Below are 27,844 nucleotides of genomic sequence, written 5' to 3'. Positions count from 1 at the left end.
ACATACCATTTGTGCTGCAATACCTAGGCACAATGTGGTGAGTTGGGGCCCAGTCCTGTTCCATTGAAGTCAATAGTCATACCTCTGTTAACTTCAGTGGAAAGAGAAGCAAGCCTTTAACACTGTAGCTTAGTATTGCCTTTACAATTCCTTGTTGTTGCAACTTTTAAATCAAGCTCTTGAAATTAGCTGAATATATTTTCTATGGTTTTAATACACAGATATTTCTACTGCATTGTAAAAATAGGCTTTTAATACAAGAGAGTGCTTAAGCAACCTAGTACCAGCCATCAGTTTGATATCAGCCCTGACATTATTTAATTTTGAGAATCACAGAGGTTAAAGCTCACTGAACTATAAACAGTCGGAAACATGCAGTGGAATCCCAAGGCACAGCTCTGCACAAGCTGTAATTTAAATCATATTGCATGCTAAGATGAAAAGGCAGCGCGGGTCCCAGAGGGCATGAATAAATCTGCAGTCACTGATTTGCCACACAAATTCATGTTGGGATTCTATAACTTTGCAACTGTGATGTCTACCATTAGTGTGAGGACCTATCATTTATTGAGATTTGTGTATTTATATTAAATAAACCAAAGAACAAAAGCAATTACTTAGCCTTACAACCATTCAGACTGGAATTTTTAGAAAATCATGAACAGAGAAAAGGGGGAGTGATAGACCCAAGCAGTGAGAGAAAAGTCTTAAGTCTACAGGACAATTCACCTATGTCTAAAGCTAATTAGGATTTTAATGTATGCACCAAGTATTCTGTTTAACTCAAATGATATGCCTAATTGTTGCAGTGCAAACACCAATCTGGAGCTGGTATTTGCACATGTGAAGGCCAATTATGTCGTTTTGCCTGATCAGATACCTGATATGAGCATTCATTTGTGGTAATTGCATGCAGTGATGTATGGTTTTTTGTACAAGCAGTTGAAAGTTTAGCATCGTTCATAAGTGGGGTTTTGGTTCGGCCCATTACATACAGAAAACCAGCCACAAAGTCTGGATCAGGAAACAAACTTCACAAAAGTCAGTGACTATTCAGATCCAGGTCCATTGGGCTCCCATCTAAAATATTTCAGGACACTGGTTTAAGACCACTTAAAATTCCCATATGGTACAGTTCTCACTTAGCTATATTTTTTTATGAACTTATTTAACAGAGCTAAAAGGTTTGCCTAGGCATTGTTTGATTTAAATGAAAGATTTTAAGGGAATTCAACAGGCATATAATGGGGTGACAGAAATAATATGAATCCCATAAAAGGTAACTAAAGTGAAGAGTCATATTTAAGAAAAACAGCTATCATTTTTTGCTATTAAATAAATTAATCACATTGATAATGCATTGATAGTAAAGCATGTCATTAGTGATATGACCCAAACTCCTCAGCTAATGTAAACCAGTACAGCTATCCTGATTTCAGTGCAGCTATGCCAGTTAACCACAGCTAAGGATCTGGTCCATGAGATCTTTTAGGAACAATAGAGATACAAGCCTGGTGTCTTTCTGTTAGCTAGTTTATCTATTTAATCTATGTATCTTCCAATGTATTTGCCTTATGAGATATCTTCAACACTGTTTAAGAGAAGGACCTGATCAATCACATGTGAATACAGACCCTAACTTCAAGGGTTGAATCTAAGGTTTGGATTGCACCACTACAGAGATAAGGGGCCATTTACAAAGTGTGGATCCTGATCTAAATTTCCACAAAGTTTGGGGACGGTTGAATTCAGGGTTAAGATCTGGGCCCAGCTCTAATAGCCCCCATAGCCAGTCACTAGTGTTTCCCATGACTACACGAAAAAAAATCTAATAAAAAGGCCAGCCTATTTCTCCCTCTAATGGAGATTAAAACACACCCAATGACTTTGTATCTAATGCTGTGAATGTCATTAAATTTAACAAAACTTGCTTAATACCATCCAGCTTTGTGTGGCTGAAACCCTCTAATTCTCCATCCCCCCACAGCCAGCATGCCTAGTCACATCACACTTAACCTTTGGCTTGGCTTCTCAAAAAAGAATTTGTTTCACTCCATTCATGGCCTCAACAGTTTGGCAAACCACACTCAAGTGTCGCACTGGGCCTTTATATTGAACACACTAATCTGATTGTTTTTCCACTCTACAAACTTTGGGTCAACAATCAAGCCACTGCCAGAAACTAATTAATTTGCAAACAGGCCCTATTTTCACAGAGGGAGAGCTTTTGAGAGCTATGTCAGCAGAGCCAGTCACACCATGGTGAAATGCATTGTCATGGCATCCACTTTGCTGGGTAATTTTCCTCACTAATTTTTCACCACACACATGAACTCAAATTACCCAGTCAACAGTAAATCTCTATTGAACGCCCACCAGACTCTGAATGTGGTGGCCTGAGAAGAGGAAATTGGTACTGACAGGGTCAACATGAATTAAACTGATGGCTAGAGCAGAAGGAGAAAAAACAAGGAAAGAAAAAAGCAAATTCAGACATTTGTCATATTCAAAGTAGAGGGGAATGTGACAGACCCGATCCTGCTCCCACTAAAGTCAATTAGAGTTTTGCCATGGGATTCACTGGAAATATTTTTGTCTTGAAAGTGCTGGTTAGTCACCTCCATTAACAGTGATTGCAAAACTCTCCAAGTGTCAGATGCTGACACCTTTACTCCGTGCTTGTCTACATGGAGACTTACCATGTAGCAAGCCACGGTGTAAATCCACAATGTCTGAATTTGCTTGCCATGCACTAACTGGCCACGTGGAGCTGCTACCGTGCCACTGCAGCAGTACGTCAAAGCACGCTGTAGATCTTTAGTGTACAGTGGCCAGTTACTGTGTGGCAGGTTTGTGCACTATAGATTTGCACCCTCGCTTGTCACTCATTATATCTCTGTGTAGACCAGCCCATCTTACTCACAATAGCAACTGCATTTACCTCTATTCACACTGAAATCCAGGGACTACTCGTGGAGCAGAGTACCACTCAGCCTGAGCAAGAGAGTCACAAATGGCCCTAAATAAGAATGTTCTTCAAAGACTTTATTTTACCATTTCCAAGATCATGATTAGCCAACCTAGTCTTAACATATCATTACATGAGGGTTAAGGGAATCTTATGAACATCAGCAGCCTGTAAATCTCTTGAACTATCTCTTGGGTTTGCGAAGCCAGCCTGCACATACAGGAATAGTCTTGAATTAGCAGCCTGCCATTTAAACCCATGTTTCTTTTCTGATGGTGATTCAATTCTTTGTAAAACCCACACATTGTATTATTTAAAGAAAAACCTGTTCCAGAGACAGAAGAAAAGCTATAGTCTGGGAGTGTCAACATGCCACCTGTCCTGCAGGAAGGAGTGTCTTTTTTACTTGAAATCAGCGTTATACAATATAATTCACTCTTGTGGGGAGGAAATTCTGGCAAGGCTACACAACTGTAAACTAGTGAATGTGCGTGGCCTTTATGTCATAAATATATACATACACACACTGCATTGATTAAATATTATTTCAAAAAATTAATTGAAATTAATATACAGGGAGTAGCATAGAGATTGCTATTAACAGCTACCAGGACTTCAATTATACAAGCATAGACCCTGGCTACCCTTCCTTATGAGGAATAGAACCTTATTCCACATTACTCTACAAGCACTTCCATTGAAATCAATAACATAATGATTAACAAAGCAACAACTCATAAATACAATATTGAGAAATGTTTCTTACTCAAATCTAGAAAGGGTACAGAACAGATCCCTAGGGCCCACTCATGACCCTTGGAGTGTGCACCTGAAGGTAAACACTTACCCATGCCCTAGAGCTAAAATATGGTGGATGAGTTCTGGGCTGTGTCTTTAAGAGATATAGTGTAACCCACACACCATCTGGGTGTGGTGTTCTGTCCCATCTAGTGGTACTGAGACCACTTAAAGAGAGAGAGGGAGAGTTAAATGAGTCTGCTGTACAGCCTTAGCTAAGATCCTGTTAGCTTTTAGCTCATGCTGTAGAGGCTCATGCACTAAGCTCCAGAGGTCCCCAGTTCAATCCCACCCACCAACCCCAGTCTGTTGGCATTACAAGTCGGGGCTCGTCTGTGATTTCAACTGGGAAGTCTCTGAAGCTTGGGACACGCTTCCTCAGCTAGGAGAAGTATGAAACCCACACACATCTTGGGTGTGGTGTTCTATCCCATCTAGTGGCACTGAGACCACTTAGAAAGAGTTAAATGAGTCTACTCTACAGCCTTAGCTAACAGCCAGTTGGCTTTTAGCTCACGCTGTAGAGGCTCATGCACTAAGCTCCCTGGTTCGATCCCGCCCACCAACGACCGGGATCTGTCGGCATTACAATAGCACAGTACTTTCATCACAGGAGAAAAGCATGCCCTGTGGGCCTGTCTAAATTACAGCTTCCTCCCCATGTTGCCTATGGGCCATAGCACTGTCCAGAATCTCTGCAGCAGTGCATGCTGCACCCCACCTTTCACATGCCCCTCCTGCCCCTGCATGCTTGCCAGGAGGGGATCTTCGGAAGGTAGTCTTATGGCTGTCTTTCACAGTGCCTGCAACAGAAATCCCTCTTCCCCCTAAAAAAACAAAAGCACACCATAGAGCGGGGGTAGTCACACAGCTTTGTGCTACTCTGACCATTTTACCCAGCATAAAAGGGCCAGAGTGAGGGTGGGGAGCTTGCCTAGTGGATAAAAACCCTTTTGTAAGAAAATGACCCAGTGCTGTATTATTAAGTACTGGAATGAGAAAATAGGGTCTAGTTGCTGACAAAATTTCAAATCATTCCATTCAGACATTTGATTTGAGAGAGCAATTTTTCTGGTGGAGGGAACTTTAAGAATGCTTTTCCCCTGCGTGTGCACATGTCTCCTGAAAGTGGACGAATCTTAAAGAAATTGCTCATTTCCTAATTGTTATTGGCCCTTAACTCCCAGCTAGAATGGCTTCTTATATTTCATTAAAAATACCCCAACTACCCAGACGGGATGTGTGAACTGGGTCAGACCTAAAGCTCCCTGTGCCACATTCTCTTAAATCAGTAGCTGTATAAACATCAAGTAACAGCAGCAGCAAACAAGAGAATTTTTGTGCTTCGAGTAATTCTGCATTTACTCCAATAATTAGGTTTTAATTGCAGTAAAGTGGCTGTAACACTCTGGGAAGGGAATGAGCACAGGAAGGGGCTGTGATAGAAGACAGGCGTATACAGATTAGGGAGTTGATGGAGAGCAAGAAATAACATTTTAAATCACTTTCAACACCTCAAATTTGGAGCAAGAGCTGAAAGAGAAAAGTCTGAAAATTCTATTTGGATTCTAGTCTATTCAAGTTCTTATGCCACCCTCGTCACCACAATAGCTGAGCCCCATTAAGTGACATGACTAACATCTGTCACATGTGGAATTTGTCACATGGGAAATTATTATTACTATACTATTACTATTATTATTACTACTAAATTATTATTACTATTACTACTTCTTTTTTAGTAAAGAAGAACATGGGGGGGGCATGTTCAAGAGCGGAAGGAGTCTTCCTCTTTATATGGACACATGTTTGTTGTGTCTGCAAGAGTGAGCGTGCCCGAGACATTGTGTCTAAAAAAGGAAAGTGTGCTTCTTTGTCTCTCTCTAGTGCTAGCCCACATAAGAGAATATCAATCTACTACTGCTTTTTAATGGACATAGTCCTTGGGCTCAAGCAGCAGATGTGCAGGCTTCAAGCGCAAGAGGTCCTTGGAACAAACCCAACTGTTGGCTTAAGCAGAGCTAGTGATATCTAGGCTTAGCAGAATTAGATTTTTTAAAATGATTTTGACAGATAATGTCAATATTTGTATGCATTTTTTAAAGATTTTTATCTATTCAAATTTTCCAAATGACGGGGTGTCAAGACCATAGGGGGGCTCAGACAATAATTGTTTAATGACAATTGATGCTGTTATTCAAAAAGTAAAAGCTTTATAACCATTAAAACACAAATTGTCAGCATCACATGTCAAAATGTACAAAGTAAAGATCCTTAAATCAAACTATAACAAATTGGCTTACATGTGTTTGTGGTGAAATCAGTGTTCACCAACATTTACCAATAGATGTCTAATCTTTCCAAGCCCAGTTATATCTAGATTAATAAATATATCACACTTGTCCCAAGTAGTATTCAACCCTGGCTTGTGAAATAATGCTAACCATGTTTTACCCCAATTCAGCTGCACCACTTGTGGGAGGTTTGCATGAAAGTGGGAGGTAGGGAAGGTATTTAAGAGCATTCAGGGTAAGGGAGGTATGCAGAAGTGGGAGTGGTACGGAGAAATGCTGCATATGTGGAGAGAGAGAGGAGTTAGTGTGGCTAACCAAAGAAGACGCATAGAGTCAAATACAGTAGACAATCAGCACATTCAAGTCTCAGCAGAAGTTGGAAAGGAAAAATAGTTCACTTCTAAATGTCTTCACACATTTCATATGACCTTTTTAGAAAAGAAAATACCTGAAATATTTAGAATCTTGTCTTTCTGATTCCATACACCACACTACACAGTGAGATATGCTAATATGCAAAGATATTTGCACATCGCCAGCACTGAGGCATCTTGTAATCTGTCATAAAGGGAAACTGTGTACAATGATGGCTATAAAGCACTGCACAAATGTCATAAGAGGATCAAGTCCATGTTTCCTGTCTCAGAGCCTGTGAAATGTAAGAGGGCATTTTCTTTTTTACTGAACACTCGCTCAGCTTCTATAATACTCAGCTGTTTATGGAACCGTAAAGTAAAGATTATCAAGGACAATGTCTCCAGGGGACTATGCATAGCTACTATCCCACTTTAAATATTAAACCGCAGAAAGGATTCTAAAATAACATCACGGGGCTGGTTTAAACCCTCAGAAAGGAAGGAAATTCCAAGTTAAGACTGGAAATCCAGCCTGACATTCTGCCTTTAACTCAAACTGTTAGCAGGAGGGTGTATCAGGCTTGCATTGCCTTGCTTTCATGGGTGAAAAACAGATGCATAATGCTCCTTTAATGTCCCTTTTGTGGTTTAATTTCCTTTCAAGCTGTCTGTAGCCCAACTCCTAATATTTTCTCTTAAAATACACATTTATGGACTATTCATTTTTCAAATCTGATTTTTTAACTTTAAAGATGTAAGGTTGGAGCCCCTGTGCTCAGGTCAGAACCAGGGAGGGTGCAGGGAAAATTGGCTCTAAGCCATCTTTCCACTCCCCTAATCCCCCGCCCAAACAGAGGCTTTAGTCCATCTCTGTGTTGCTTAGCATTTGCTTCAGCATACTGCACTGCAACTTCCCCCCTCCTCTCTCTCCCCCCCTCCGCCCCCACTTCCAGCCATGCCTTCAGCCCATCCAGGAATTCCCCTATGCCAGGGGACGGGAGTGGGTGGTATAGAGCTACATATGCTGTTTTTAGATCACCCAAGAATTCCCACTTCATCAGGGAAATCACAGGTGCTGGCTTTTCCCTTTGCCCAGCAGTGTTCAACCCCCACTCAGCCCCAGGCCCTGCCCCCACTCCACTCCTTCCCCCAAGCTCCCACTCCTGCCCTGCCTCTTCCGTCCCAGTTCCACCCCCTCTCCCAAGTGCGCCCCGTCCCCGATCGTCCCCACCAGCGCCTCCTGCCCGTTGCGGAAGAGCTGCTCACATCAGGTGGGTGGCGCTAGAAGGGAGGGGGAGGAGTTGAGCGGCAGGGCCACCGGTGGGTGGGAGGTGCTGTGGGGGAGGGGGAGGGAGGCTGGCTGCCAGTGGGTGCTAAGCACCTGCTAATTTTTTTTCATCCGTGCTCCAACCCTGAAGCACCCATGGAGTCGAAGCATATGAGGGAAATCCCCAGCTAGGACATCCCTCCGTCCCCTTTGTACTGAGGAAGCAGGACATAGAAGATGGAGCCAGGATCACACCCTCTAATCTATGCTCAAAATACCACCTTTCTGTCACTAATTTCAGATGTTCCCAAACTATCGCAAGTGACTGGTTGGCCCAAGAGATAGGGTGTCTTTCAGTTATGGTTTGGCAGTTAGAATCAGGGCCTTGTGTGTAATGACAAAACCATTATAATTGAACATATCTTTTTAATGGTCTTGGGATAACTCCAATAGAGCTACCCACAACATAAGAAACTGGCACTTGGCTGATATTCCCTTATTGGAAGTCTCAGCAGAGGCCAAAGTTTCCAGAAGAGGGTGATGGGAAGGAATGGGAAAGCTTGCACTTCTAGTGTATATAGAACTCTGTGTATATAGAACATATCTCATCCTTCAACGCTGGCATGGTTCATTAGAAAGGTACTCATTTAAAAAAAATCTGAAACCAGGAAATTTATTTTGTAATTACACATTAAAAAAAGGCAAATAGAAAAAGAAAAACCGAAGGAGCAGTATGTCTGTATAGTTTCAGTCCCAGATGATTATTTTTGGACTTCTCTATTGGTCACAGAGAATTCAGTGGAAATGCAGCCAGGACCTCATTAATGAGAATGTACTGGAAAAAGTTCTATAGCCTTTAATAGGGAGTAATAATTCTCTAATCGAATTCTTAAACCAACCTTTCGCAGGAATCTAACTCTAGTAAATCGCACAGGATCAATCTCTAATCCCTTATATAGGTTTTTGAGAACTATTTCTCATCTTAGTAAATTCAACAGGACTTTGCCGGGCAGTAATGCAGTTTAAGGACTGTAATTAAATCCCAAACTCATGTCTATTCTGTACAAGGTTGAAATTGTCCCCAGTTTTGCGCTAGTTCAAGAATATTTCATTTCAGAGGGGTCAGGGTGTGCAAGCTCTTTGTGTGTGCTCTTATACTTCTCTCCATCTTCCGCACAAAGCAGTTCTGGTTTCCACACCCTCTCAGATGTTAACTCAGTGCTAATTTGGGAAAAGCAGTTTTCACATTCAGCACTGAGAGACTGATAACTGAATCCAGAAAGGAATGACACATTTTCAGCAATGAAGTGCAGGGGATGCGGACAATGGCTGTGCTTTCCCACTGCATAAATCCGCCTGACTCAGCTGTCATTGTGTGAATCTACTGCACAAAAGCAGCTTTTACTGGGCTTTATTTCACCAAGGCCATCACAATGGTTCTGTGCTATTCTTAGTATTAATCTACCCCACAGAAAGATACTCTCCTGGCAGAATCTATCTATATAGATCAGTGACAAACTCTCACTTCCACTTCAATGTTCCCGGAAGTCCAGATATCGTGTCTATCATCAGAACAACAAGAAACCAATGAGCAATATTTCTGGGCTATCAGGCAACAACTGCCTGCAAAAGCAATACCCAGTTGACACAAACCTGTTCTCTCTGTCACCCATGGGAGTTTTGCCACTGATTTCAATTTGGAGCAGAATCAGATCCAATGTGTTTATCATTATTATTATATCCATGTTATCTGTTGTACATTAGCTAATATGCTTTTCCATTAAAGGACATGTTTCAAAAGACAGCTTCCCTTTTGCACTTGCAAAATTTGCATCTGTATTTTTGCACTTGCACTGAATTGTGGATGCAAATGAGGGTTACCTGACCCTCACGGTAGGTGCAAACATTTCAACCCATTTTTGAGATTCAGAAATAGGAATGCAAATACAAATTGGATCTACAGAAAGAGAGGCTGTCAGCCCTTTACAAAATTTAGCTTTAAGTCTTTTAAATATCAATACGAGGTTGTCCAGAGTGTCTTCAATTACTTTAAACAAACTATTGGAACCAGTTAGCTTTTTAAAACTGAGAATGCATGAATATGTGAATGCATGAATATGTCAGTGCACCTATCCAATTCCCACTGGAGTTAGTGGAAACTGACTTCACTTGGAATTGGATCAGACCTTTATTTGCATGTGCAAATGCTTTGATAACACATGTAATTGTGGTGTTTGCACTGGCAAATTAGCACTTCTGAGTCTATCTGGTTAACTGCACCTAGTAACTGAAGTTACTCTGCCCTGTGAAAATAACAAATATTCCAGTAATGGAGGCAAGCTCTAGGACACCCAGGGCTCCTTTGACACTCCAAAATATTGGGAGCTATGGTATGTTTGAGGGCTCCTGTTATCTAATTTTCCTTCCCCTCTTTCTCCTCCTGGAGAGTCAGGAGGGCTAATGTCAGAACTGCACCTCAGAGATGACCCAGTTGCATTATGAACTGGCCTGTAGAGGGTGCAATTCCAGTTAACATTCTCTCTCGCATCTGTGCTGAGACTTCCCTGCAGGTACTTCCTCAGGCCTAGAAGTCCTGTTTAACATACATGTACAGCAGTTTGCTCCTGCCACATGATACTGCTTTAGCTGCTGCCTCTGGATATGGTTTAAATTTAATCACACTCCACAAATCTCAATATAATTAAAAACCAAAAAGCGCTCCTTTATAAATCACTCTTGATTAGTTTAACTGGTTTAAGACAAAATTCTGCTCCATATCAAGGAGAGGTAAACATGTCATGGGTGTTACTGGAAAGGAACTGTTTGTGGTATGCTAGACTTTGAAAGCTACATGAACATAACACTGGAAAAAAATGTACGTCTCTCCATACCATTCAGCCAGCGGGAATCATGCTGCTCTGTCCTGATCGGATGATGGTGCCCCAGAGTTCGGAAAATGGCAAAATCTCTACCCATGAAGTCTGCTGCTGTCCCAGAGTACAGTTCTCCATCTGTGGAATGATATGAGATAACTGTAAACATTCTGTCAAGAAGTGAACAAATATTGCTATCTGTTACACTATTCCCAAATCATTCAGTGATCATGAGTGATCACCAAAAATCATGAGATTGGCTTAAAAGTTGTGAGGTTTTAAAATATAACCAGTGGTGGTACTCTTTATTTGCCCTCTGGGTTCTGAGCCTTTAGGATGCACTGGGGTCACATTTTCAGGATTTGTTCTGCAACCATGAGGGCTAGAAACTTAGGAGTTATTTTTTTAAAATTAAAGCTGAGTTTCTCACATAATCACTTGCCTGTAGGAGCTGGGGCATTACTAAATATTGTAATACTTGTGATAAAACAGCAAGAGTTAGCAACCTTGCTTTTATAAACTAACCAATTTATTTGAGCATAAGCTTTCGTGAGCTACAGCTCACTTCATCGGATGCATTCAGTGGAAAATACAGTGAGGAGATTTATATACACACAGAAAATGAGCTGTAACTCATGAAAGCTTATGCTCAAATAAATTGGTTAGTCTCTAAGATGCCACTAGTACTCCTTTTCTTTTTGCGAATACAGACTTAACACGGCTGCTACTCTGAAACCTTGTTTTTATGTTATATTGATGGGCTATAGGGACCAAGCCACATAGGTCATATCATAGTGAAACTTTATTCCTCCTGTTGCAGATGTCTGCATATAGTTCCAGCTGTTATAGCCTAGTGTTAATCTTGACATCTTTCTGATACATGTCTGTGGTTGTCTTTTCGGTGCCTGCTAAAGCAGCCACTTGAAGACATTAGATCCTGATTCTCAAGAATGTCAGCGATTTACACCTTACTTTGCACTGCTGCAAATGGTTACAGAAGGTGTCAGGCTGTGGAGAATCAGGCCCATTGGTTCCCAGTTCAGAAAGTTGCTGAATTCTTTCCTTTAATTGTTTACATGTGAATACTTTCTCATATCAGATTTTAATGATAATTTTTTTGGAAGCACTTTCATGAGCATCCTCCTCTGCTTGGGGAATTTTTTTCCTTTCTGTGAACTTTCTGCTTGCAAGACTGTCACTCAGTGAAACACATTTCTCTCAGCATAGGTAGTAGGGAAGGAGGATAAACCTTTCTGTGGCATCCCAGCCCATAAAAGTAGATAGGTGGTCAAGTCTGAAATCAAACTCACATAATAACATAGACCCACAAATGCCACTTCTGATTCAACCAGAAAGGTTACCAGGCACAAAGAATGATGTGTTCCCAATTCAAAAGACGGAGCTCAAATCTCACATTAGATCCTTGCATTGTGTCACTGTTCACAGTAGTCCTAGACCACTTGGTGAAGAGATGAATTCCAAGAAAAAGAATTAGATACACAATTCGAATTGTATCCACAAGCAGTTTCAAGGTGCCAGATATCGAGCCAAATGATGGTGTCAGTTTTGTTAGGAGTAAATGCAGTTATTCCATGGAGTTACTTTGCAGGATCGGGCCCTTATAATGCATCTATAAGCAGATCCAGCCTAGAGTTCCTTTGGAAATTAAAATAAAAGTATGTCATTCCTCTCAACCAATATTTTATTTGCCCATCTTAAAAGAGGAGTTAGACAGAAGGATAAAGCTGAGGATGAAGCAACAGGTTTTTAAAGCTCCAGTGACAGATTTTTCTGGTCAGGCTGACCCCCACTACAGCCTGATTTTCAAATACCCTTTTGGAAACAAGCATATGATTCTCATGCCAGTTTTAGATATTTCCATAGTGGGACAGCCATGTCCCAACATGACTATTGGATAACATTAGCGTCTTTCCCCTGAAACACTGACAGCATAAACTTGTCAATTGAAGCTACAATGACTGTGTACCATATGGTATTCATGAAAGTCAGGAAGGGTGAAAACATGATAGCAGAAAGGCATGGAATTAAATGAATTCACAGCAGAGATTATAAGCAAATAGACCAGTCGTGCCCAGCAGGAGGTATAATCAGAAGTGAAACAGAACAGCATATCATTAATTAACAATTTCTCATTCTTCTGTTTCATTTTCTACTTTTTTTTTCAAACAGGAGACAATCACTTAATTATAGTCCTTATTACGTACAGCATATACAGCTGAGATTTTAAAGAACAACAACCCCTTTTGGCTTGTGAAAAATGACTTTGATGCTCCTCTTAACCTTTCCTTAACCTTATCCTCATTTTCTTTTCATCCACTCCCAGGCAAGTCCGAATAAATCAATATAAATCAGCAAAACCAGTTTTTTATTTCTTAGCTGTCAACCGATGGGAAAGTCACTCAAGGAAAAAAAGGATTCCAAATTTAATAATAGACTATTACAATTAAGCAAATAGGTTAACAACTTATTAAGAGTTTTGTAATATTTTGCATTTTGGGGTCTCTCAGCACTTGAGGATCTCATTCAACACACGAAGAACTGTACAACTGTTGAGGTGCAGTCACCTCAGGAATGCAACATGGCTTCCAGGTTTGTGCCAGCTCACCACATGACAATTTAACATTATTGTGGTCTGATCTGATCTGATGGAGATTGTCTTTGCCAGTGGTCATAGGTGGGGTGGGAATCTCACCAACAAGAAGCTGAAGGACACATTTTACGTAGAGTTCTGAACTGGGCTAGAACTTAGCTTTTGGACGTTGAAAGGCAAGTTTTTGCTTTCTATTACAGCTACCTCTAAAGTAGGGATGGGTAAGTATGTTTCAAGGGAATAACTATTTGACCCTTGGCCTACAACTTGAACTGATTCACTGAGATATGCAAGAGTTCTGACAGGGTTCAGTCCAGTGCCAATTGAAGTCAATGGACATTAGATGAGGCCCTTATCGTGGATAAGGGTTTGAGATTGGGATTTCATGGGTAAGGATTGCTGGACTGAGCCCATTGTGTTTTAAAAATCATTTCTAATTTTTTTTTGTATATCTCTGTGTCTCCTTGTTCCAGTTAGGATTAACTGCACAGTACTGCAGGAAGGGGTGTTCTTACTCTATTTCCAGTTCAACCAGGAGCAAGAAGTACCAGGAATCTCACAAGAGGGGTGAGGCTCTTTGTGTGTAATTTTTCAGATTCAGGATGACCCCAAATGATTTCCCAGAACTTGAGTTTGAAATCTAAATCAAATTTTTGTCCCTTCTCTAGGTATAAGTATTGGATGTTTATGCATCCCTTCACTTTGGAACCTCGTGAGAATCACTCATGGCTACTATAAATTTAAAAGGATTTCTCATGCCATTGCTAAGCCCTCCGACCTCTCATTAATGCCTAAATTGACAGTATTTTCACTAGCAACTTTAAAAAATATTGGAATTTACAGTTCAAAAAATTTACAATAATTCCTGAAGCTGAAAAAACCCAAATTGTCAGTTTTCATTTATGTCCAGGCAGCATAAAGAAATGGATACCGCTCCCTATACAGAGCAAATACATCATTTTCTTTCATCAGCATGCAGAGAGCTGTGTAAGGAGGAAGGTGTTGTGAAAACAAATCTCTTTGGCCAAAAGGACTGGTGTTGACACATGTACACAAACAGATATATTGTATATTAACTTTCCAAACACAAAGGTGACCATTAAAGTGCACAACCACTCGGTTTCTCATTGTAAATCTTTTGGACGGAACAGTTTTTCCTGATCCATTGAACTTTAAGAACAATTTCCAGATTTTCTTAGATACCAAGATTTCTGAAATTAAAGAATGTTCATGTATCTTTTGTACTTTTTTGTCTTCAGCTCTTAAGGATAAAAGAGTTGCTTAGTTCTTGTTTTAGATTACTGAATTTTGAGGTTCTTGTTTTAAGGTCATGATAAATTTTAGATGTCCACAGATGAAGATAAAACTAATGCTGGAATGGGCAGGTTACTGCAACCGGTTGGAAAGAGTTCCCTAATGAAAACTGGTACCAAATGGTCAGAGGATGCCCTCAGACTATTAAGGCTAACACAGTGTTAGCAGCAGCACCCTGATCACTGATGTTGCTGAAGCATGCAGAAAGCTGCAGGCTCACTGGTGAGCAATTAAATAGTTTTTGTTGGGGGATTATGAGCACCTGGGTGGTAATTACTGGGCTTACGATGTAAATTGGGAAGATACAAGTAGAAGGAAAGAGAAGTAAAGTGGGGCTCAGCAGGTGAGGTGTGCTGATGAGGGAGGGTGTGTGGCAAATATGTCTGTGTTATGTTCTGTGTGTAGAAATGTGGAGGAATAAAAGATACAAGTGGTGAAAGGAAAACAGCTTTTTGTTTGGTACCAGGAACAGGCTGGACAGTGCAGCACACCGGGCAATGTTGGATGCACCCTGTGACACTGGGACACTAAACGATGGCCTGACTCTGCTCCCACTGAATTCAATGGCAAAACTTCCATGGACTTCAATGGGAGCAGTTAAGCCAAATATGAAGAGATTTTGAAAATCCCAGATGGGATTTTCAGAGGAACTTAATGATTCCAATACTATTGATAGTCAGTGCAACTGGATTGTCTAACTCCTTGACACTTCTTTGAAAATCCCTAAAGCCTAAGTGTCTCAGACTAATTCGTTAGCTAACAATCTTCTCTCAGAATCGTAGAATAGTAGGACTGCAAGGGACCTTGAGAGGTCATCTAGTTCAGTCCCCTGCACTCAAAGCAGGTCTAAGTATTATCTAGACCATCCCTGACAGGTGTTTGTCTAACCTGCTCTTGCAACTTTCATAGTTGAAACCAACCCTACCTTTCCCTTTTTCTCCTGTCCTACAACAGATGAAAGCAGTGCCTTGGGAGTAGATATTCCTAACACTTTCATGTATTAACATGCTCACATGCGGGTTGTTTAGTTAGCAACATATAGCTAGGAAATGATGACTAAAGAATGGCTTGGATTCTTGAAGGCATGTTCACAACTGGCATCTACTCAGAGCAGAGTAGCAATAGCTACCTTTAATAAACATTAAAAAATAATGAATAATGTTTGCACGTGGGTGGAATGAGAAACTTATTTTAAAAATATACCAAAACAATTTAATAATGATGAAATATTTCTTTAAAACATGATTGAATTTTATCCGGAAACCCTTTTTATACACATGTTTCTTTCAGATGAGACAAAAATGGAAAACCCTGAATACTAATTGCTATTAAATATTGTAGGGCACTTTTTGCATATTAATCTTGGTGTCCTGCTGAAATTCCAACTTGGGCAATCACATTCTACTCACTTAAAATTTGCCCTGTCATTTCTGAATCGAGAATTTATTCTTTGCCTTCACTCTTAAAAAAGTCACTGTTTAGGGTTGCTGGTAGTATAGAAGCTATGTTACACCTCAGAGGTGGCTGCATTTTAGTGATGGTTGAGTGATCATTTTAAATATTCACAGAAACAAACACGTGAGTATGTGTGGGTGCAAATTGCAATCCCTGGCCTTGAAGAAGGCAGCTGCAGCAAAGGAGATCATTCACTTCTAGGAAAAGGCAGGAGAAAGTACAGCTGTCTCCTTCCAAAGGGCTTTACTATGGCAGTGGTCCACAAATTGTGAGGTGCGCTCCCCGAGGGGAGTGCAGAGGAATGTTCAGGTGTATGTGGCAGGGCACGGGCCACCGCCCCATGGGGGGCAGGGAATGAGTGTCATGCAGCCCTGCTCCGCTCCACAGCCGCAGATCTGGCCCCAGCCTCAGGCCCCGGCTGCTGCCCCACTGCTGACCCCACTCCCAGCTCCTGACTCCTGGCCCCGACCACAGCTTTACTTCTGACTCCGGCTCTCTACTGCATTTCCTGTGGGGCGTGGACAGGTTCCATTATGGGTAAGGGGGACTGCGACAGAAAAAGTTTTGGGAGAACTGTACTGTGGGGAAGCAGTTGTGGCTCAATTAGCTCATCTCCCAGCCAGCCTGGCTCCACCCTCTTCTGGGTCAATTCCACCCACTTGGAATGCTGTATCAGCTGCCTCAGAGATCATGTAGGTACAGAGGGGGCTGTGCTTCCCACCAGATCAACTTTCTACCGGAGGGCCACTGGCAGAGTAAGCCATTGGAAACCAGTGAGTATATCTGGCCCCCACTTCGTAACATACTTAGGGAACTTTTTAGTAAAATGTCCTACATAATTGTAGCATTATAATGTAGCACATAACACAGTGTGGCAATAAGGAAACCAATAAGAAGTCTTAGAGAGGCAAAAATTGTCCTGTGGTTTAAAAAAAGGGAAAAAAAATCAATCTGCCTGATTTTCAAGAGCACAAGTAAGCACACAGATCTACTTGAAGCCTGAGTCAAAACCTAACAAGGTGCTCAGGATAATGATCTATAGTGGGGAAATAAATATTTAAGACAGAGGAAAAAAATACTGAGGCAGCAAAAATGTGACTAACCTGGCAAAGGCAAAGATTTGTTAAAAACATTGAAAGCAAAGCCAAAGGAAATAAAATAATCATATTTGTGCAGGACCGGGTAAAAAAAGGAATGTGAAAGGTTAGACTCTTGACTTTGTGTGGTTGCATACCGTGTGTATCACGTAATACCGGCTTGTCATCATCCCTCTTCTTTATTGAATATTGAAGTAAATAGTCAAGTCAATCCCGGGGAGCAGCTCCATCACAAATTAAAGTTGCTCCAGGCATTAATTTATGCACCAGCCTTTTAGGCACATGGTTCTTTCCTTTTCGTTTGGAGTAAGTACAGGGTGCAAGTTGGAGCAAGGTATGTGCTTCTTTCTTGTTTACAAAACTGTGTGGCCCCAGGGCAGCTCATCACCTGTGATCATTAGGGCTACCTCTGGACTATGTATTCTTGCTGTCTTTTATGAGCAAATGCAATGTAAATTGAGCATGAATGTTGATTGGGTAAAGACCTACAATTACCAATGTTTGAAAAGTAACAGAGAATATAACTCACGCTAGACTAGTTTTTATCTTAGGGAGGGTTTTGGGGGGACACAGAACAGTGAACTTTTGAAAGCCCATTGATGCCTCCTTGAGATCTTGAGTTATAACTACTAATCTTGACCCACAAAGTCATATATCAAGGACAAAGCCTCTGTAGCAAAACCCATGAAATTTTAACTGCTCAGGTAAGGGGAAAGGGGAAAAAATGCCTTTTTATTTCCTTCTCACACAACATTAACACAAGGGAAGAAAAAGGAGAAGGAAAAATTAGTCATTAAAATAAAAAGGGAGGCTAGATTTTCAATGCAATTTAAAGGATTTTGACACACATCTTCCATTAATTTAGCCACTCCTGATTTAATAATAGTTAATTCAATGAAAGATGTGTATCTAAATCTCTTAGCCTCCTTTGCAAAACTCAGCCAGAAAAACTAAACAGGATCAATGACGCAATAGTAACTTAGGGCCAGATTTTGAAAAGGTATTTAGGCACCTAACTCTGGTTGAAATCAGTGACGTCACTTAAATACCTTTAAAACTCTGGCCCTTAGACCCTGATCCTGCAACTGAAAGTGAGTGGACACCCTCACCCCAGTGTCTTCTTAGGGCCATCAACAACCTCAGCGAGGCTCTGTGTGGGTGTGTTCAAAACTGGGACATAAACAGTATGTCCTAGTGGGCAGAGCAGGTGTCAGGACAGGGTATGGAAGTAGAGGCCAGAGATGGAGTCAACTGCCAAGTGCCAAGCAAAGGGTTGAGCCAGAGTCAGTCAGAAGTTAGAACCAAGGGTCAGAGCCAGGACTGGTAGCCGATGGTCAGGATCAAGGTGAAATGGCAGGAACAAGAGAGAGGCAAGGATCAGGCATGGAGCAGGAGCAAGGGGGAAGCTAGGAGTGAGGAGCATCTCAGGAACCAGGAACAGAGTTGGATCAGGATTGCAGGAGGCAAGCAAGAGCAGGGTCTGATGTGGCAGAATCCGTTGTTCAGACAGACCAGCTGGCTCGTTGCTGGCTCAAGTAGAAGGAGTAAGCCAATCAGATGGCTGCGGGCCTTGGATGCTCCGAGGGAATGTCCTGTGGGGTTTAACCTTCCAGGTTTAGCGAGGTGCTACTTCACCCTTCTCCCTTGGTGCTGATGAGTGAGAGTCAGCACTCCAGGGACTCCACAACCCATGATTCTAGACCTGCTCCCTAGCCCCTATAGACAGTCAGCTGTAGGATCAGGGTCTTAGGGTTTGTATGTGTAAATTCCCGAGTATCCCTTGTTCCCACTGACTTCAGCTGAAATTAAGAGTGTGCCATCTCAATGGGGAAACAAACAAAACAGCTGATATTTGAGGCATCTTTTATATAGTCACCTTATTTTCAAAACACTTGGATAAGCCATCTGCCAAATAATCAGCCTGGAATTATTTTAACATAGAACCCTCACCCCCAAAACAACAACAAAAACCCCACAACCATTGTGAAATAGTGTGAAAGGGAAAATGTAGCAAACTTGTATTTCTCTATAGAGAAAGTAGGTCTCATTCATTATACACCACCGCACGTACCTATTAAAAGAGAAGCTGTCAGCAATTTGGGGTCATAGGGGCTTTTCCCTCGTCCATTTTCAAAATGCGAATCCTCCAGTTTAAAAATGTTGTCCTGTTGAGGAAAAGAAAAAGCAATATAATTATGTGACAAAAGGACACTAATACTGAGTCTGATTCAATACAGTGTTGCATCCAAGATAGCTACAGAGGGCCAGATCCTCAGCTGGGGCAAATTGGCATATCACCAGGGAGGTCAGTGAAGCTATACCTACCTGCAGCAGCTAAGAATCTGGCCCAGACGGTCTGTCTTACAACTAGAATGACATTGCTGAACATCAGTCAAAACTCATTCAGACAACTCCTGAGCTCTAATCTAATACTCATATGTTTCTAATAACTTTGCATTGCTTTCAGTGGGAGTTTGCCTGAATAAGGATTGAAGAAAGATCTTGATGTTTGGACTTTGTATCTGGAATTAAAAAAGGTGAAGCATGTTTCATTGACCACGATACCCACATTTCCCAAGGAGAAATCTTGGCATAAATGGCAGTGTTGCATCCTCCTCTAGCGAACTTGGGCTTTTAAAGACCGGCATTTCCCTTATCCCCAGACGCAGTTCATTCACATTATTAGTAGTCATTTCTTTCAGTACTTTTCAATGCATTGCTTTTTAGTTCTATGAGCTGGGGGAACAGCATGATGAGATATAAACTAGATCAAATAAAACCTCCGCCAACGCTAAACAAATCCAGTCCAATAAATACAAAACAATGGGATTTCAGTACATCCAATTATTTTTCATTGGCTCAGGGCCATATCTGCCAATCAAAATAAGCACAATGTTTCTAGTTTTTGCAGTGTGGGTAAAATCCACATCTCCCATGAAAAGCCAGAATATATGCTGGGGACAGATTTCCTTTTCACCTCTACATGCCATGGACTATAGTTACAGATGCAGTTTGCTGTAACCCCTTTTTTCCCTTCCTCTCCCACTGGATTATAGTCAGAGGTCCCATTGTGTTAGGTGCTGTACAGATGCATACAAAGAAACAGTCCCGTATCTTAGGCCTAACACAATATTAATAGTTTAAAGCAACTAAGGCACATGATATTTTTCTTCCAATATCATAACAACCTGCCTTCATATTTTCTCTCATCTTCCTTTTCTCATCCCCTTCATTCACATCTTGACATTTACCTAGTCACCTCCTGTAAGGACTCTATGTTTTCCCTTATGCTATCTCCCTATATCTGAGTATCCTCTTTGATCTCCTGCATCATGGCATCACTCTCTTCTCCTTCAACCTCTCCTTTTTTGTTTAGTCTTCAAACTATGATCTTCATTCCACCACTCTGACTCTATTTCCTGACTTTGTCCCTCAAATCACAAATTGTAGCATATTAACTTACAAAAAATGAAAACTTGATCTGAACTTTAGCTGCACACCCCAAATCTAGTTCTTGCATAATAAATTAAAGGAATAAGCAGATGACATTATAAGTACTGGACAATAGTAACAGAAAGTGGCACTAATGCTATAAGCCATTTTTAATATAAAAGTTATTATCAGTACACATTTCCTTGGGATTCTTTCATTAATGCAGATAATTGCTCAACCTGTACCCCAATGGATACATGATAATGTTACAAAGTTAGTGTCATGACAGTTTTAATATCATCCCAAGGTAATCCAGTGTGCCATTATGAGACAAATAAGAAACAGATGTGGAGAATTATTCAATGGATGAAGGCCCTGATTTGAGACTCCATTGTAGCAGTTTGATGACACTGTGGTTCCATTAACAATGGTTTATGACTTGCATAAAGGAGAGGAAAATCTGGCCAACAGAATATACAGATGATATATCCTGCTCTTGGCTTTTGGGGAATAACCCCTTTGAAATAAGAGGAAAAATAGAGAAATCCCACAGTGTTTTCATATTTCAGTTTAAATACTATGTAAAGATGTTAATTAAGTTCCCAAATTTATCAGCAAGTAATAATAAATAATAATAATAAATGTATAATTGTTAGGTGACCCATTAATGTATCATTATTAGTCTGAAGGTCTCTGGAAGCATGCTTTCCTGGAAGCATAACCTATTACAAGTAGGGCAACTTGCCCAAATACATTTAAGTGCAGAAGTCATAGTAAAACCTCACCCCTTAGAATACAAACAAGCAGTAAACAGAGTAAATTATTAAGAAGATCTTGCACTCACTCAGAAATAAGAGTAAGAAGCAATAAAGAAGGATTTAGGTCCAAATTCTGCTCTCAGAGGAGCTCAGCAGCAGGAGATTGGGATCTCCACACATACATCTGAAGGCAGAATTTAGTCCTTAAAGCTTCTATAAAAATGTGCACTTGATCATTTTCAAGAGTGCTGGACATAGATCCAAAATGGAAACTCAAATAATAAATAAAGGCAAGAAGCTTTTAGCGAGACAGTATGCAAACTATTTGCCCTTGGAAAAGTGCTTGAACATATAATTGGAAACCTCCTGGGCTTTATAATTTGAATGCAAAGCATCACATTTTAGTGAATCAGCCTATCCATAAATAGCAAGAAGTACATAGTGGGCTCACAAATTGCTCACTGTTTCAAAATTGTTTCAAGTCTATTATATAATCAAAGACTGGCATTCATGAAAAAGCATGCTGGTAGTAAGATGAAATTTTGTACAAGGGCAAATAAAAATCAGATAGATTTCAAAGAAAGATTATTGTAACAAAATGACCTAAGGACCTGATTCTCATTTACAGTAAAACTGCTCCCTTGGCTCTGCCAGAGCAAAGAGACCTAAAAATGGAGGGAAATGTAATGTATTCCCATTTTAAGGCCCCTTCATATCCTTAGTGTAAATGAAATTCTGGTCCCAATATACTGAATATAGAATAGTTTCATTTATTCACTGTGGGAATTATAAAAGTCTTTAGGTTTGGTTTCCTGTAGATGTTCCCATGTAATTCAAGTCAACCCTAATGTAAACGAGGGAAGAAGGATAATCCTGGAGGTAAAGCCTGAGAGACAGAAGGTGCAGAGCTTAGTTCTATTTTTCCATTGACTTAAGCTGAATCAGGATTGGGCCCTTGGCGTCTATTCCTGATTTTGCCACAGATTTTGAGTATGTCACTTAGGCCAAACTTTTCTAAAGTGGGTTCATACAGCTAGGTACTTAGAGTCAAATTTTTAAAGGTATTTAGGTATCTAACGATGCAGATAAGAGCTTAATAACTCCCGTTAATTTAAACAGGCCTTAGGTGGCTAACCTGCTTAGGTACTTTTGAAAATCCCACTAGACACCTACCTGCATCTTTAGGTGGCTAAATAGCTTTGAAAATCTGGTTCTTAGGCTTTGGTAGAATTTGGGCAACTAAATCCATTAGGCTCCTTTGAAAATCCCAGTCATAATCCAGGCCCCAATTTTTAGGCTCTGTTGATTTAAATGGGAACTGTGGTTGCTCATCACCTCTAAAACTCAGGCCACTTTTACTTAGGGCTGATCTTTAGAGACCCAATTTTGAAAAGTTTGACTTTAATTTCTCGGTGGCTCAGATTCACCTGGTTAGCCTCAAAATACTCCTCTAGTACCCAAGGTTGTTTAGAGTCTGAATGATTTAATAGTTATAAAGGATGCAATTCAAATGAGTTCTTCACAAACAGTTGCCTTTATTTATTTGCTATTCATTTTTTCTGGTGTGTGATTGGTCATCTAAGTCACATGGTATGCTTCTGTTCCCTGATCAGGTGAAAAAGCTGTTAAAACAGTTTGTCAATGTCAATTACCAAATACTCTTGTTCACACATAAATATCTTTGTTTGCATGGTAATATTGATGTTCTTAGGAAGAACAGGCACTCCCCAAATCTCTGTGCAACATAAGTGAATAAAGAGGGACACAAGCATGATCAAACTGAACAACTGTTTGAAATAAGAATAAATGTTTGTGAACATTTGTTTTTTGCAATATTTGTACAGAATAGTTGTAGGGTCAGTATGCAAACCTCACGCACTCTACCTGTTCTATAACTCTGTCTAAATCCTGACTGTATTAAAGACAAGAAGAAGAACTTGTTTTAAATAAATGAAATGACCATGGAACCCCCAAAGAATTTCATTATACTATTTTCTCTGTACAAGATGACCTAGCAAAAGTAGCGTGATCAGAAAAAAAGCACAACATGAATGTCATGTTAACCTTGATTGATTAGTAAAGACACCAAAAAATCCCATCTCAGTGGCATACCAGACATTAGATACCATCAAGAATATTGAACAATTCTCAGGGACGCTGAGATTTAGAATCCCTTTGTATAGCAACATTCTGGGGTGTCAAGTGTAATATATCACCTACATCACTGTCTGGCTCAAACAGGATGACCTCTGGAAACATAAGTGCTATACAATGATTGTCTGTTCTAGCTGAGCTATTAAGGAGACAGCATATGTAAGCAATAAGAAACACACTCCTAAAACCGATACATACAATTGAACTATACAACTTAAAAGTCTCAGTTCTTTAAGTGGTTCCCTCCCTGGTCTCCTTATTTTCCATAATAAATTTAGAACAGGAATAATGGATTCCAATTGCTTTAGCAGATTCTACTACTATGTTAAATAAATTATTGGGCCATACTTTATTACAGGATTGTGCTAGTTTTCTATAGTTATTTTTAGCAATCAAGACCACTGCTTTCCCCCTTTGTCTTCTGGATTTCCTGTATGTTATTAGACTGTGGTGAGGTCAGGCATCAGAGGAAATAACAGCAGTGTTAACTCCTAGACCCAGTGTTTTATGAATTACTGAACGTCAGTGATGTCATGGTAATAAATCTTGCCCCGTCTCAGTCTTGTCCCATTGTAAATAAATGAAATTAACAAAAGTGTTGTTATATGCAAGAGACTTTCTGATGAGAAAGAAAATGGTAGCTCTGGGGGAATGTTTGTCGCTTCTATAATTAGGGTTTTGGCAGTTGTTCTGGGGAATTTTCACGTCTGATTTGGGTGTTGAATGTATCCTGGACACGTGTACACACGCGCACACAGACACACGCGGTGATCAAACATTTGTATAGCAATATGTAGACAGGGATTAAGTGGAGTTGGCATATGGCAAAGATTTTCAAATGTGGCTAGTGATTTTGCATGTCTCATCCTGAGATCCCTTGGAAGGCACTGATTTTCAGAAAATTCGTAGTACCCTCTGAAACCAGCCCCTCCTACAGCATGCCTAACTGAACACTTTAAAACTGAGGCACCCAAAATCATTAGCCATATGTCTCCATTATGTTTAGCCTGTCTGCTTCATTCCTATTTTTAAATTACCTGGTATAAAGAAGAAAAATTCTGAACTACCAACAAAACGGAGGCCCAATTAAATCAACAGCTTGACTGCTTTCCTGAATCAGGGTCTAAGTGGGTAATAAAATGATCAACAGAGGTCCAGAAGACACATTGTAAAGAGTTCCCCTTTATCTTTGAATACACTTTAATAAAACTGCACTGTATGTAGCGTTGGGCAATTACAGAGCTCGATCCATCTATGCTTAAGTCAATGCAAGGATTTCTTGTTAGACTGGGCCCTGAAACATGATTCTTGGATTTTAATCCCAGCTCTACCATGTATGTCCTGTGTGACCTTGGGCAAGTCTTTTAATCGTTTTTGTCTCAGTGTCATCATCTGCAAAATGGGGATAATAGTACCTACTTCACTCAAATGGCCATTGAGAGAGTCAACTATCTGAGAGGGCTGGAATGCAAGATACCATGTGGAAGATTATCACAATTTTAACTCTGACAATTTTGCAATGATAGTTTATCTTCAGTCTTCATTCTCTACAGTGATTTGTCATATGAAACCACCCAGTCGTACCATGGTCTAATTTTACCTTTCTTTATAATGAAAGAATTATGTCCCCAACACATTAAAAGCTGATATTGCATAAGAGAAAAATACCTTTGAAATGATTAATTCTATTGTGTGCATGGAGACGTAAGTAATGTAGACATAATTATAACCTCTCTCTGTCACAAGTTACAATTACCCCTCACAGCAGTATTTTTAAGAACAATGTAGTTTTCTAGTACAGGTTGGATTTTCTTGCAATAACAAACATAAAGAATGTGGTTTTTTTCCCTCAGTGAAACCAAAATGTTAAGGACACAGAAACTGATGTATTTTAGTATACCTGATTCAATGTTATTCCAAAAACAAAGTTCACATTAAAAGACAACTTTTCTGTTCAGGATCTCACCTGACTTTCCATTATTCTTGACTCTCCCATACAGAAAAGGTCATTGAGGCTGGCAAAACTAGGTAGTGCACTTTCTCTACATATTTATATCTATATAGACACACACACACACATATATATATATATATATATGTAAAACAATCCACAGCATCAGTGGCTCAGATCAGTATCAAGCCAGATTATTTCCTTTGCTGATGTGTAAAGGTGCCATATTTTAGAAGTGGAAAAACTTCTACCCATTTCATGAGCTTTTGATCAGGGCCCTGTGAGCCCTTATTTCAGCTAGGCAAAGCATGATAGCTAAATCCAATTATTTTATTAAAAAGCTCTTCAACACGGAGATTGTTTTCTATTAAAGTCTATGGGTTTCTGAACTCTGTTACATCTGTATAGAACACAAATGATGTCACACTTACCAAATTCTACAGAACCTTTCTATAAGGGCAGCATGGAGCGGAGTGACTCATGGCTTCACTGCTCCATACCTAACTTTACCCATTGTGGGGTAGCCAGGGTCACTAGTTAGACAAAAGAGGATCAATCCTTGTGCTCAGGAGAGCACAAGGACTTCAGTCATGGCTGGCTGCTATGCCAAGTGCCACACCATAAGATCCTTGTGTCCTTCCTCCCCTTGCATAGCTGTCCTGGTGCCAGGCATAGTCTGGCTCTACATTAGAGCCTGATCTCAAAGCCCTTTGAAGTCAACAGAAAGATTTCCATCAAATCCAGTGGGCTATGGATGAATCTCTTACCTAGCCCTTTGCCATGTTTATATATTAAGACAGGGTCTCTGCAACATCTGACATTTACCCTTCTAAATGACCATGAATTAAAACAGTTATTCTTCCTCACCACCAATTTATGAGGCTTTAACTTATTGGCATGTCACTCCCAAACCTGCATCCATGACAAAATGCTTCTGCTTTTTGTCGTCATTACATCTAACAGTAATGAACACAGGGGAAAAAACAGTATCTGTGTTATTCTGCACTGTATATATTTTTAAAATCTCACATTGAGATTTTAAAAACAGCCTCTGCCACAAATCCTTCTTATAATCTGTTGTCCATGAATAACAGTAGATTTAGACAAGCGGCCAAGGGAGTTGCATAAATGTAACTGAAGGAAGAGTTTGGTCTTCTGTGCATGCAACTAGCATGGGTATCTGAACAGTCCACTTGCTGTTAGCATAGTTCCATCTGAAATGCCACATAAAAGTCAGGGGATCATTCCAAAGTCCTTCTTCTCTTAGTTTTACAAAACTCTTATTTGTTAAGTATAAACTTACTGTTGGGTACAGTGACTAGTTTGATCCTATTCAGCAGGGAGCAAATTGTGCCATTTTATTTATTTATTCAAGTCTGTCTGGAACATCTGTGAGGTTATCCTGCTGAGGAGTCTGTCACCTTGGATGTAAACATGTCAACAGGATGAGGTGACTATCCTGTAAGAGGAACCTTCTGAACTCTGCTGTTATCCTTTCTTTACACTGAAACTTTGCTAACTTACAATTTGGAGATGGATAAGATATCAATAAAGAGTAAGACACACATTTTGGGGAACACATTATCTATACACGTCTTTGACAATGAGAAAGGCCCTTCTAGTGCAGGGAAGAACATACTAAGAAATGCTGGAGCTCACATGTAATCAGGAGGTTAAAAGGGAGGCAAGGTTAGCTGGCCCCTTACTGCATATTCAGAGGTCCAGGAGATGTACAGTGTGGGAATGAAACACATTTTCCCCTTTCTTTGTTTTTAATTGCAGATGTCAAAACTAACATTTACAACTGAAGTTTGAAAAATAAAACCCCAGCTGTCTTTCTGGCTCTAGGTGTGTTTGTACTAGCAGGGAAGTCAAGTTGCAGGGTTTGACATTTGTGCTTGCATCACTGGCTAAACATCTGTTCCAAAGCCAATAGAAGTCAATGGGAGTTTTTCCATTGATTACTATATGCTACGAATGGGGCCTGGAAAGATTGGAAGCATCATTGTACTCACATGCAGGAGGCAGTGAGACCTATTTGTTGAAGAACATCTGGTTTGCTGACCATTGAAACTCTCCTTGTAGCCTAGGTTGATGAACTCATCAACCCTCTCCACGATACTCGACTTCACCAGCACCGGGAGATCTGGTGTCTCTGCTCTGAGGTTCTGGACCTTGGTCTTCTTGTATGAGACATTCAACCCCATAGTGTAGGTGGTATCTTGGAAACCTTGGAGGTCACAGCTGAAATTCTCTGACTTCTCCACAAGCAAGGCAGCAGCACTGGCTTAGTCTTGGTTAATGAACACTTCTTGACAGTCATGATTCTAATGTGTGGAGCAGCATCTCCTAAAATCCATTCAATAGCTTGACAGAATATTGGCAAGAAAGCATCACTGCTGCACACTTGAGGTTGTGTAGAAACACAGCAAAAGCCGTGAACCAGTGCGCACTCTCGCACTGGTACTGAATATATCTTGCAGCTTCCTGCATGAAGTCACAAAAATGTATGAAAA

At 40.3% G+C, this 27,844-nt stretch overlaps 1 protein-coding gene across 1 annotated transcript in view; it reads right to left on the bottom strand.

The window, feature by feature from the left end:
- Window positions 1–27,844, bottom strand: part of SEMA3A (semaphorin 3A) — a 196,404-nt gene that overhangs the window by 61,177 nt on the left and 107,383 nt on the right. The window contains exons 5-6 of the mRNA XM_077807879.1: window positions 19,105–19,198; window positions 10,575–10,694 (exon numbers count right to left, since the gene is read on the bottom strand). Of these exons, the coding sequence (XP_077664005.1) occupies window positions 10,575–10,694; window positions 19,105–19,198 (214 nt within the window). The remainder of the gene's footprint in view (window positions 1–10,574; window positions 10,695–19,104; window positions 19,199–27,844) is intronic.

This window comes from Eretmochelys imbricata, chromosome 1 (genome assembly GCF_965152235.1).
Source record: "Eretmochelys imbricata isolate rEreImb1 chromosome 1, rEreImb1.hap1, whole genome shotgun sequence".
In the NCBI taxonomy this organism is placed as follows: Eukaryota; Metazoa; Chordata; order Testudines; family Cheloniidae; genus Eretmochelys; species Eretmochelys imbricata.
Note: the sequence above shows the minus strand (reverse complement) of the source record. Positions and strands in the feature narration are given on the sequence as shown.